This window comes from Argiope bruennichi, chromosome 2 (assembly GCF_947563725.1).
Source record: "Argiope bruennichi chromosome 2, qqArgBrue1.1, whole genome shotgun sequence".
NCBI lineage: Eukaryota > Metazoa > Arthropoda > Arachnida > Araneae > Araneidae > Argiope > Argiope bruennichi.
Genome location: NC_079152.1, coordinates 31,763,505 through 31,775,758, shown reverse-complemented (window position 1 = coordinate 31,775,758; position 12,254 = coordinate 31,763,505). Strand labels below are relative to the sequence as shown.

Sequence of the window (12,254 nt, the reverse complement as noted above, 5' to 3'; positions counted from 1 at the left end):
AAAATAATTGAATTCCATAACTACAAAATTAAAAGCCTCGAAAGATAAAATTTAATATAGTTTTAATATATAAAATGCACTTCAAATTTTGAACTCAATCCATCAACAGGTTGACTATATCTTGGTTTTTATAATTATTTATATGTATGCAAATGCTGTAAATTAAAAACGCAATGACTTAGATGAATGAAATTTGGTGTGTAATCTTGTTGTTAAAATTGTAGTTCTGTGCCAAATTTTAGTTTCAATCAGTCGGGACAAAAAGCTTCAAAATTTTTACATGCACTTTTCATCTTTACAACGAAGCACAAAACACTCATGTGTTGTGTTCTGAAAATGAAAATCTAAGCATCCATAGCCTTACTGAAAGCTCACAATTTTTAAACTGAGGAAGGCTGAAGATACTTTTAATAGGGAGTGTACGAGAAAGTTTCCGGGGGACTATTCCCACTGGTTACTTATATCAGTGTCGTAAAGAACGAAAACAGTTTAAGAGGTGTGGATATTTAGCAACGGTAAGTGGAAATTGACCTACTCTAGGAAAATTTTTCCTTTCTTTACACAGTTAAAATGTCGAGAAAGGATTACTCTTTAAAACAGGTGAAGAAACTAGAATTTATGTTGTATGTAATAACCTGTTTCAGAATTAATCGTATGAAAACTTACGTAAGAATAATTTCTGATCCACGAAATTATAAAAGCTTTCATTAAAAACTTAATTTTAAAAATAAAGTTAAAATTTAAAAGATCAGGAAAATAATATTTTTCTTGGAGAGTAAGATCTTCGTTGTAATATAATAAAAGACAAAGTATACGTTCAATATAGTATATTGTTAATTCAAATAAAGTAAGCGGCATCAGCATTCTGTTTCATTTTTTGTCTTGAAAGACGATCTTTCGTCGAGATAATATGCAAATATCTCCAGGAAGAAACCGAAGCTGTTTCTTACTAGAGTTATATGAGTATTATTTCTGTATGAATATCATTTCTAATTTCAAAAAATAACCTTTAACATCGATTAAGGAACACGATTCTGTATTTTAAATGAATATCCAGTTCCTCATTTTTTTTTGAACTGATGCTTCAGTATTAGTGGCGGGAAATTTCTATGTCATTTTTTTAATGCTTTTATGTCTTTTTAAATCCTTAATTATTAAATGCATCTAACAATTTTATGTCTTTAAAACCTTTGTTCATTGTTAAATGTTGTGTTAAATGCTTTATATAACTTTTACCGTGCATTTTAATACTATGCTGTCTGGTGTCATGAACTCTGATTTTTTATAGAATGCAGCTGTTTATTATCAGTTTGCTCAACATTTCAGTTCATGGGGTTAAGATATCTAGAAATTTTCGAAATTGAAAGTTCTTTTGCGGTTTCACTATGTTCTAGAACCTCCGTTCATCTTGCGGTTATATTAATATTTTTCGTTAGTGTTCGAATGCGTCTTGTGTCTACTTTTGAGCTTCCTTGAGAAAAATGCATTTGATCATCTAGTTGAGTAATTTTGTTTTAGTCGTTATTGTGTAAACGCTTACTTCCATATTTATTTTTTGAACAAATTTTTACAGAAAATTTGAGATATTTATTGAGCATGTAGAGTGCCTCTAACTTCTATAAAGCGTGAAATCCAGTAAAATAATTTCATAAATATTTCATTTAATGTCGAATGAATATGTTTGTATCAGACTAAATAATTAACCAAAGTGTCGAAGTTATTTATCTTGTGTTATTTAGTAAAATTCGAAATCTATTTCTACTGTTCTATTTTAAGGCCAGATTTTTGCGTAAGAATTCACTAGTTTGGAGCCAGAAAAAATCTCATAAATGCTTATCTCAGTAATTTTTATTTATTTAAGTCTAAATGAAGATGATCAGTGTTGTAATAAATGCAAATATGTGCTGGAATAATAATGCTGAAAGTAATATAGAAAAAAAAACAAAGATTTAAACAATGTTTTCTGCAGAAATCGGACGTGCTACAGAGCTAATGTTCTGGTCTCGAAAATTGTTGTCACTTAAATTTCTCTTTTGCATGCGTATTCGTCATCAGCCAATAGCAGAGAACTGATTCGTATTTAACGTACCGCCCAATCGACCTTCCTGTGTTATAAGGTTTTTTTAAGGTTCTTTTCTTGGATATCTGTTTGAAAACGGGCGTTTACGAGTGTACTTATCTGGTTTTTGCTTTGCCAGTTATTTACTCAAGAATTCTTTTCACCACTTCACTCCCTTTCTCTTTCTTTTATGGAAATGTTAGGATAGACTTCTTTGACAAATTGGCGTAAGTTCGATTTCTTGTCTTTTTGCTTAGAATAAGAAATTTTGTGTTAAAAAAAGTGATTTTTGTAGAACTTAAAAATATATTGAATTGATTGTTTTTTTCTTTTCTTTTACTTTTTTCCCCTCATTCTTTATATATCCTTTGATGACTCATTTGAATTAATGTTAATTGATAAATTATTCCAATGGGCGAATGTTTAGTTCGGCTTATTTTTGTTATTCGTTTAATTTTTTAATTAATTTTTTACTGTTTCTATTGAGAGGCCTATTTTAATAACTTAGTATTTAGATTATAAAATTTGTAAAGATTTTAAATTCTTTAATAATAAAAATTGTAATATTATGTAATATTATATAAATTGCAATATTATGTAGCATAATAGATTAATCGAAATTTTATTTATTGCTATGATTCTATTCAATTAATTAAACCTATTGTTAAAAAGACAGATAATGGATTTTTAACAATTTTTTTACAATTTAATATGATTATTATTTTTTATATAAATTGTCCTTTTTGATCGAAGAAGTTCTTCCTTTTCGTGCATCTTTCCCGAACTTCCGCGAAAGATCTTTATTAGCTTTAAAATAAAATTTCTCCGAAATGATTGAATGATTCTTGGCTGTAATTTAGTTTGCGCGCCAGCGAAATTCAACAGTTTAAAATAATACGAGATCTTTCTTTGAGTCAATTTAGTATCATTGAATTTCGTGCTTGAGCAATAATTTTTGATAATGCCACATGTGGAAGAGTTTTTCTTTTCTTGGCGGAATTTCTTCCTGTCTTGCACAATGAAAGTGTATTGATTTGTTTTTGTAATGCTCACTCGCAGTTTTACTTATTTAGCAGAAGTCGTGTTTCGTAAAAGGCATGCACCAATCTTGTTTGATAAGAATAAGAAGCACCAAGTCTTCATCCTGTAGATAGCCGTGGTGCTATTTACAGTTTTGCGTAGTTTGTAGTTAATTTCCGTAACCATGATCTTAATTATCCAAATAGATCTGTGTGATTATGTCTGATAAATACTGATTGAGATATCAGCTTCTCTTATTCCATCTTCAAGTAAAATAGTCAATTATCAATTGCGTTTATTTTTTATATTTATAATTTTTTCTCCAGTCATAGTGTCTTGACTTACGCGTGCCCTCTGGCTAAATCTGTTGCACTCATTGGTATTTTTTTAATAATAGAAATTGGTTTACAGTTCTAATTTTACTATTGATTTTGATGTTTATCGGTCAAAATAAGAAACTTTGTTATGCAGAAATTAAAAGGGGGGGGAGGAGCTTTTTTTTATTGAAAGGAATTAATTTCTTCTCTTAAATAGATGTAAAAAAATCGCCCGAAATTATTTTTGGAAACAATTCAATTAACGGTTAAATGTTATTTTTGTTGTTATTCGTTATATCCTTTTTAATAGCATTCTAGCATTTTCGGCGGGAAAATTCGTCCTTTAAATTAGCGTTTACATTATTTAAAATAATTCTTACCACTATTCAAATGCTTATTACTTAAAAGTTTTGTTGTAATAAAGCGTTCGGATAAAATTCATTCTCATGTTTAGTACATGAACTCAATAACTAAAAAAAAAAAAAAAAAAAAAAAAAAAAAGTTTGACGCGGGAAATTGACATGTCCTTACACTATAATTGTTGATCCGTGTCAGATTTTGAACAATTTATCTACTGGGGAGATACTTTTCTACTTCATGCGTATTCGATTTTCTTTATAATATTGTAAAGAGACACAAGCAACTATTATATAATATAATCAATATTAATAATATATAATTGTATAAATAATATATAATAATATAATAGTAAAGAAAGCATTGATGAAATTTAAATATTATTATTTGCTATTCTCAATTTTTTTCAAATTTTTGTGTTTATTTTTTAGATTGGTCATCTCCGTTATGGATAGAAGAAAATCCAAAGATGGCAGGGACAGAAAAGAGTCGAGTGCTGGAAAAACAAAGGTTAATCATTAATTCTATGTCGTTCAATATTTGCTTTAATTGAACGACATAGTTCAATTTTACTTTCTTCACGTCTGTCTGAATCCTAAACCGTATTACCTTCCATTTGAAATTTTAATATTTTTCAAACAGAGTATCAATGACTAGGTTTTCTTGAAGTAATTTATATGTTACTAATTTATACATCATTTCATCAGTCCCAGTTTATAAACATTATAATGATAAATTACTTCATTTGTATGATCGGATTCCCCTGGTCGTTTTCTTATTACTTTTGGTGAATACATCATGGTATCAATATCATGATTTTTAATGTATTTGCAATTGATGAATTTATCAAAGACAAATTGTATGTTAATTTAAGCAATGATGAAAAAAGAATGTGAATATTTGGACTTCCTTCAAATTCGCAATGGACTCATGGGGAAAACGGCGAATTTATTTTCTGTCAAAACATTAATGAAAAAATATTCATTGAACTTAATTAAATTCATAATGTATTTGATATTCATTGACAATCAGCATATCAAGCAAATATTAGAATTCTTAACAAAACGCCTACCTGCATGCATATAAACTGCGTAAAATAAGGAATGTAAAATTGGTATAGGAAAATACATAATAATGTTTCTCACTTTTATGATAAATGTTTAAGTTTTAAAATTCAATTATTGTTTTCAATTGTATATTGTTAATATACCAGTTCTATCTTTTAAAAAAAAATTATGACTTTTATCTGAATTTGCAATAGTGGCATTAAATTTCTAATCATTGCAGTTTCTTAAATTTTTGTTACTCATTTTTTTCAATTATGTCAGTCGTGTGAAAGATTTATAAAATCTGTTTTCCTATATTTCTAAGCAAGTGCATTAATATCTAAGACTGATGAAGTTTATTTATCTTATGCTTAATTTTCTGCATCATCGTGTTTTACTAAATGAATGACCTGGCATTTCCTCCTGCATAATTTACAACTTTCTAAAGGGAAGAATTGTTTTTGTTAGAAAAATTTTTGGTTCGAGAATCAATTCTTCATAACTTCTTGATTTTTGTATTAAAAAGTAAATTGTAAAATTATTTATTGTCTTACTAAATTTAGATTCAGAATTTCCACACTCAGTTTTTTTAAGACTACAATATAATTTTTAAAAAACTTATTATTGAAATCAATACAGAAGGGATCTATGGGAAAAAGAATGCGTTAAAAAAATTCTGCATGAATATTAGCAGTAATATTGTATTAATTTACTTAGATTTGTATTTTTTCCTCCTTATTTTGAATAAAATTTATCTTAAATTTTAACAGCCCAGGCAACCTGAAAGAGATGATTGGGATCATAAGGATCTGGATGAAGAAATGGAAGAAATATTTCATCCTGCATCAGATCATTTTGAAATTCCTGATTTTACTGGTGAAAAGCCAGTTGAAGCAAGAACAAAATTGGACTTGAAGCCAGTTGATACAAGATCAAATTTGGATGAAGTTGATTATGATTGTAAAAATTTTTCTTTATATTTTCTTTTATTTAATTAATTTAAGAGTCATATTGATTTATCAATTTAATGCTTGTACTGTATTTACTAGTGCTGCAGTAATCATTTTGTCAATTAATTTTCTTTCTTATCAGAACTCTTATCTATCTTTTCAGAGCAGTAAGTTTGAAAAATAATATTTAACTTACCAAATACAGTATTATGGAAATAAATTTGAAAGTGGTCACTTGTAAGTCTACTGGCTTTGTTACATTTAGCTCCTTTTAATATTTTATATTGTTACCCTGCAAATGTGTATCAAATTATTATTTGTATTATTATTCATCTTTTTGACAAATATGATTTTTTTTTTTCTTCCCTTCTTCCCCATTTATTCGTTTTACTTATTATTTTTAAATTTTATAAAAATTTATATTATTATAAATTTTATAAACACAATAAAATATTCCTAATATTTTATTGTGTTTACAGAGAACAAATATCTTTTTTTTCTTTTTCTTCTTTTATGAATGCAGTGCATCGTAGGGAGAGTTTCCAGTATCATCAGCCTCTTCGCAAACTTTACCATAAACACAGAAAATCATCTCACAGAAAAGGAGGAGAACATCGCTCATCAGTATCTAAATCTTGTAAAGAGCTCCCATCAAGCCCTTCTCAAGAAAGAAAAGAACCACCTGAAGAGGTGCCATCTTGTGACTCTTTAGAGAAAAAATCTGAAGATTCAGCTGCATTGGTATTGTTTAACTTCTTTTTTCTTTTTTTTGAATAATTTTAACAATGTTGTAGAATTGCTCTGAATGATATAATGTATTGTTCATAAGAATTATATTTACTCTAAAAATGTTTGTTTTATTACTTTTTTAAAAAAAAATAAGTTAGAAAGTTGTAGCTGAAATGGGGGAGGGGGCACTGATCAAATTTGGAAACATTCTTATATTAATAATCTGCATATATACATAAGATATCTATAAATATTGCTTGCTGATTTTATTTTATCTTTTCTTTCAAAATCTGAAATGATCCTATTCATTGAGTGAAGTGAAATGCATGAATAATTATCTTGGAAGGGTAAGTGGAAATGGGCTGGTATTTTACAATATTGTTTTGTTATAAAGAGATCTTATCTAAAATTATTAGTCTGGAATATTTTGGCATATTAATTGTTTGAAATTGACAAAAAGTCATTTAGTCATTCATGAAATAGAAAGAAAAACGTTAAGCTATGTTTACAAATGTATATATGTATTAATATTATATACAAATACAATAGAAATTTTTGTTGTATAATCATTTAAATTAAAATAATTCAAAAATCGCTTCTAAAGTATTGTTAATTGTAGGTGGAAGCACCAACAGATCTAGATGATAAAGTCCAGTTCTATGTTGGAAGTTCATCATCACTAGAAAATTCAGCTGTCTTATCTTCTGATATATCCCTTAAAGAAAAAATTCCTCTTAAATCAGTTCTTAAGGAATCTACTAATTTTTCATTAAGTAGCATAAGGTATGTAACAGTTTCATTTTTTAGAGCTTTCAAGAATATTATGTCTATTGAAGTTGTAGGAGCTGTATCACTGTAATAAATTCCTTTTTTGAGATCCTTTATTAAATTATTGCATTAACTTAGTGATAAAATGATCCATTTTTTTTTCTTTCAGTAGTAGTTATTTGCTAGTGAACAACAATATATGCATCATCAATTTGTAACATTCTTATCAGTCTGTGTAATGAAAATTCTTTAAATAAAACTTTTACTAAATACTTTGTAGCTAACATAGCTGATTGAGTTTTTATGTTCTTAATTTTTAATTTTGTTGATGAATAATTATCCTATTTAAAGTTTAGAAATGTATGCATATTAAGTATCTAATTCTTCATTGATTATATTATCTGTTGTAGTAGAATTTCTTGTATTCAATTAAATTTAGACAAATTTTATTATGGCCTTTTATTGTCAGATAAATTTTAGAGTGTTATTTAATATTCATAGTTCCATTTCTTAAGATAATTCTGTTATTTGAAATATTTGTTAACTAAATATTGACAGGTAATAAATATTTTCATTATATTCTAAACTACTATTCTATTATTATGTCAGAATTGCTTTCAGGGTAACTTATGCTGCAGATTAAAAGGATTTAAAATTATTTCCTAGTGAAGTATCAAGGTATCTTTCTTTCTCAGCACTTTTTTTTCTGTATGGTAATGGCAAAAAAATTGTGAATTTGATATACTTTATACTATTTTGAATTTGTGCTGGAATTTATTGACATATTTTATTAATTAATTTTGGAAGATTTATTTATTTATAATTTGTTACTTTTATTAAGTGGCATATTCATTTACTATCATATTTTTTATCAAGATGCTGATTTATTGATTGATTAACTATCACAAACAGTTTTCATTTTTAGTAAATTCTTGTTAATTTATTTCTTAAATGTGAAAATTTCTTTTCGTACTATTATATGATACTAAAACTACTTGCTGCTATATTAAATAGTATTGGTGCATGAAAAAACTAATGGTTATTGAGGCTAAAAATTTATTTGTCACTGTCATTTATTATCACTGTCTTTTGATTGTATAATTTATCTATAACAGCAGATTACTTAAATATTTCATCAATATTAAAGATGCTTAGAAATATTTACTACCAGAGAAGAAATAACTAAATTTTATCCCATATTTTTAATAAATAAAATAATTAGTAATTTTAATTGTTTCTTTTTATGTGAACTGTTAAAGTATCTTTATCCTTAGAATATATATATATATAAATATAATATACGATAATAATGCTGTTATATCTAATGACCTATATAAATTCTATTTATGCAAGTGTTCTCATATTTAAATCTTTACTACCATTCTCAGAAAAAAGTTATTTTCATATTTTTGCAATGCAAAAATCATATACATCAACAGCAATTAAAATACTGTAAAAAAATGAGATCTTTGAATAGGGTTTGAATTTTGGAAAAAAAGTGCTAATTTTAAGCATTTTCTCTAAGTTCACACCAGCGTTAGAATTTCTCTTTTGTTATATAGCGTCTGTCAGTGAAGACAAACCATCTTACCTTCCAGCCCTTCCCAAGTTACACCTATTGGCTCTCGAGTATCCCAGGAGGAAACAACTTTGCAGAATGAAGCCATTGGTAACAAACAGCATAAAGCAGAGAAGGAAAAGGCAGTAGAAGTCATTGATTCAGTGATGCACAAAGTGAAATTCTTCTTTGGTATGAATATTGCATTTCTACTGACAATGGCAAATATTTGGATATTATTTTTCCTTTTACATTCTTGAATGATTGCTATTTAAATAATAAAGTGAAAGGAAAAATAATGCATTTTTTTTATTTAAAAAAAATATTACTTATTTATTACTTATATATTACTTTTTTTTATTTGAAATATATTATTATATATTACTTAAATCTAAATATGTGTAGTTTTTTTGTTACATCTATTGTTGCTTTACTCATTTAAACTACTTATTTTTATCAATGACATTTTTCATATAAAAATTGTTCTGTTATTTCACCTGTATTTTTTTGAATAATCACTTCTGTATTTTTTTAAATTCTATTTTATGAATAGAACATTGGATTAACACATTAGTATAATCTGCAATAGGAAAAGTATCATGCACTAATATGTATTATGTTTAAATTGCATTGCTATTATAATTCAATATTTTTGACTTGTTTTATTTCCTGTTATATTTATTTATAGAAGGATTTTTCTTTAATAAGTGTATTATGTGCAATTATTCTTACCGTTTACATCAATTTCCACATTTGTATTTATAATAGATAATAAATTCTAAGATTAAATGCATCCTGTCTTATATAGGAGAAGAATCTAAAGAAGACTTGCAAAAAGCTCCATCAGAGACCAGTGAAACAAATCGTTTTAAGTGAGCATTCTTTCATATTTTTGTCTTACATCAAGATGTAATTAAAATACCTTAGAATGGGATGTTTGTTTGAAAACAAATCAAAGGTTATAAAAATTATAGAAAAGCTATTTTATTAACTTTGTAAGATTATTATTTTTATAATCATTTATTAATTTCAGTTTGCTTTCTTTTGCAAATATTATAGGAGACCACTGTTAAATTTGATGAAAATGCTTCAAATATATCATTTATTATCTTCCAAGTTAATAATAGTATTAGCATCAAAACATAGTTATTAATGACTTAGTCCTCAGTAAGTTTAAACTTTGGCTTTTTCTGCTTGATAATTTGCTGAGAATTTAATTCCATATTGCTTCTTTATGAGTAGAGCTTGATTTTATTTGTAACTGCATATATGCCACATCCACTGCCCAGATTGTTTCATTTTTATCTGTTATTACTTATTCAAAACAAAATTTAACACTGTGTTGATTTCAATTAGAGATTAATGATAGCAAGAAAATTTCATACCAAGGTACTGCTCATTAGTTTCAGTATCCAACTTTGTTTATAAAAACCAGAATAGCTTTTCATGGGAAGATTCCATATCTGGATTTTGTTACTTTATGAGTTTGCATATTTTGTTGCTTAGAACTGCTGAATAAACATGGGAAGCTATATGCTGACACTTGTCCATTTCAGAATATGCTACATCTGAAAGGCAAGGCTATTTGCTGATGCAGATCCACAAAGGCTTTCTTAAGCTTCTTGTACTCTTTTTTTTTTTTTTTGTCCAAATTTTTTTAAAAAATATCCATACTTTTATTCATAAACTATATTTGAATATTTTAGAATGTCTGTATTCTTCATAATGTGGTGTTTTAAAGAGAAGTTGCATTGTATTTACAATAGAAAAATTATTGAAGATTTATAGAAAGTAAAAATGAATATATATATATTTTTAAATTGCTGTTAATTTACCTTAATCTAAGAATATTTCCTTAGAGGAATATTTAGGATTCTTGTATCATAAGAAATACTATTAGTACATGCTTTTATAAGATTTTTGAAACATTGTAATGACTTCCTCTCACTTGTTTTTTATTTTTGTTCTATTTGTTTTTTATTTTTGTTCTATAAATACTGTAAATTATATGATATTGATATTAAATAGACAGAAATATATTTTGCTACAAGAATTTTAAAGTAATTTGTTTTTCAAATGGGAAAGATTTTTGAATAAAAAAAAAATTTCATTGTAAGTAAAAAAATTGCTTAATTTTGAAGTTGCAAAAATTTTAATACTTTGGTATTCCTGAGTTTAAAAGTAAATTAGAAATAAATTATGGAAAGAAATTGTTAATTAAATTAGAATAAATTAAAAAAAATTATGTGTAAATATACAGCAAAATTATTTAAAATTGCATTTTTTTAATAACTCTCATTTTAATACATCATGTTAAGAAAGCTTTCATAAAATTTTTGCCTTAAAAACATTGCAATAATAAATATTTTGCAACCCTATATTGTTTTGCATGATACCATTTGACTCTTTTATTTAAGAGATCTTATTATATAGGATTGAATCAATTTATTCACAGATATCCAAGAAGGCAATCTATAAGACGAAAGCATCATGGTTTTAATATTGATCAGAAATGTTACAATACAGTTTTTGAACCTGAAGAAGCAGAAACTCTTCAGATCTCTGATTTGGATTATATGGCTAGTAAGTAGATTTGAATTTTGATTTATTTCTAAACTTGGTGAATTTCATTCTGGTTTAAAGTTGTGCTTTTGGTATCTAATAATAAAAGACTGTAGATAATTTTATATAGTTGCCAGATAGTTATTTATAAATTCTGTGATTACTATTGAAAATTGCTTGTTAAATCAAGAATGTGGAATAATAAGTTTTACTCCAAGAAACAAGAATCTTTGCTTAGACAGACTGTAAGTAAATGTTAAAAACCTATGAAAAATTATTTTATTGTTTATATTTATTGTTTTCATTTATTATCTGAAAAGTTTTAATTATTTCTTAATTTCTTTCTTAGTTGTTTTTTTTTATGCATTGTTAAATTTTTAGCTCATGTTTCATATGGAAACTACTATAAAACTAAATCATATATATATATATATATATATATATATATAATAAATGAAGTAGAGTCGTGGCCGAAGACAGAGAAGACGGCTTTGAATTTTTAACTTTGTTTTATTTCCATCCCGAGAGGAATGATTTATTTACAATATACGCGGACAGGGCACGTCTGCTCACAGAGCGATACAAGAGCAGATTAGCATAAAAGAGAGGGAAAATAATTTTCACAGTACTTATATACAGTGAAATTTTGATAGGGATTTCTCTACATAGGCTGATTTAGACAAGGGAAACACAGGGATCTTTGAAAAGAATTTGTTTATGTCAGCAATTTTGTATTCCTTCACTCGGTGCGTGGGAACTGCTGACGATATATATATATATTACCATTACATATTATTTATAATAATTCAAATTTTGTAATTCATGAGTTCAAGAAACTTTTAAACTAACAGTGAAGAATTATCTGTTTGTTCCCTTTTGGAGAAACTC

The 12,254-nt window shown here is 26.5% G+C and overlaps 1 protein-coding gene across 5 annotated transcripts in view; it reads left to right on the top strand.

Annotated features, from left to right (window-relative positions):
• LOC129959402 (band 3 anion transport protein-like) overlaps nucleotides 1-12,254 on the top strand; it is a 130,795-nt gene that overhangs the window by 79,861 nt on the left and 38,680 nt on the right. For 3 of the 5 annotated variants that reach the window (XM_056072228.1, XM_056072230.1, XM_056072221.1), the window contains exons 3-9: nucleotides 4,185-4,263; nucleotides 5,570-5,759; nucleotides 6,273-6,490; nucleotides 7,098-7,261; nucleotides 8,845-8,996; nucleotides 9,613-9,676; nucleotides 11,260-11,387. In XM_056072228.1, coding sequence (XP_055928203.1) covers nucleotides 4,201-4,263; nucleotides 5,570-5,759; nucleotides 6,273-6,490; nucleotides 7,098-7,261; nucleotides 8,845-8,996; nucleotides 9,613-9,676; nucleotides 11,260-11,387 — 979 coding nt within the window. In that variant the 5' untranslated portion in view covers nucleotides 4,185-4,200. Of the gene's footprint in view, nucleotides 1-2,167; nucleotides 2,287-4,184; nucleotides 4,264-5,569; nucleotides 5,760-6,272; nucleotides 6,491-6,796; nucleotides 6,826-7,097; nucleotides 7,262-8,844; nucleotides 8,997-9,612; nucleotides 9,677-11,259; nucleotides 11,388-12,254 lie in introns of those variants that run through there. The other 2 variants (XM_056072223.1, XM_056072234.1) reach the window with 2 other exon arrangements.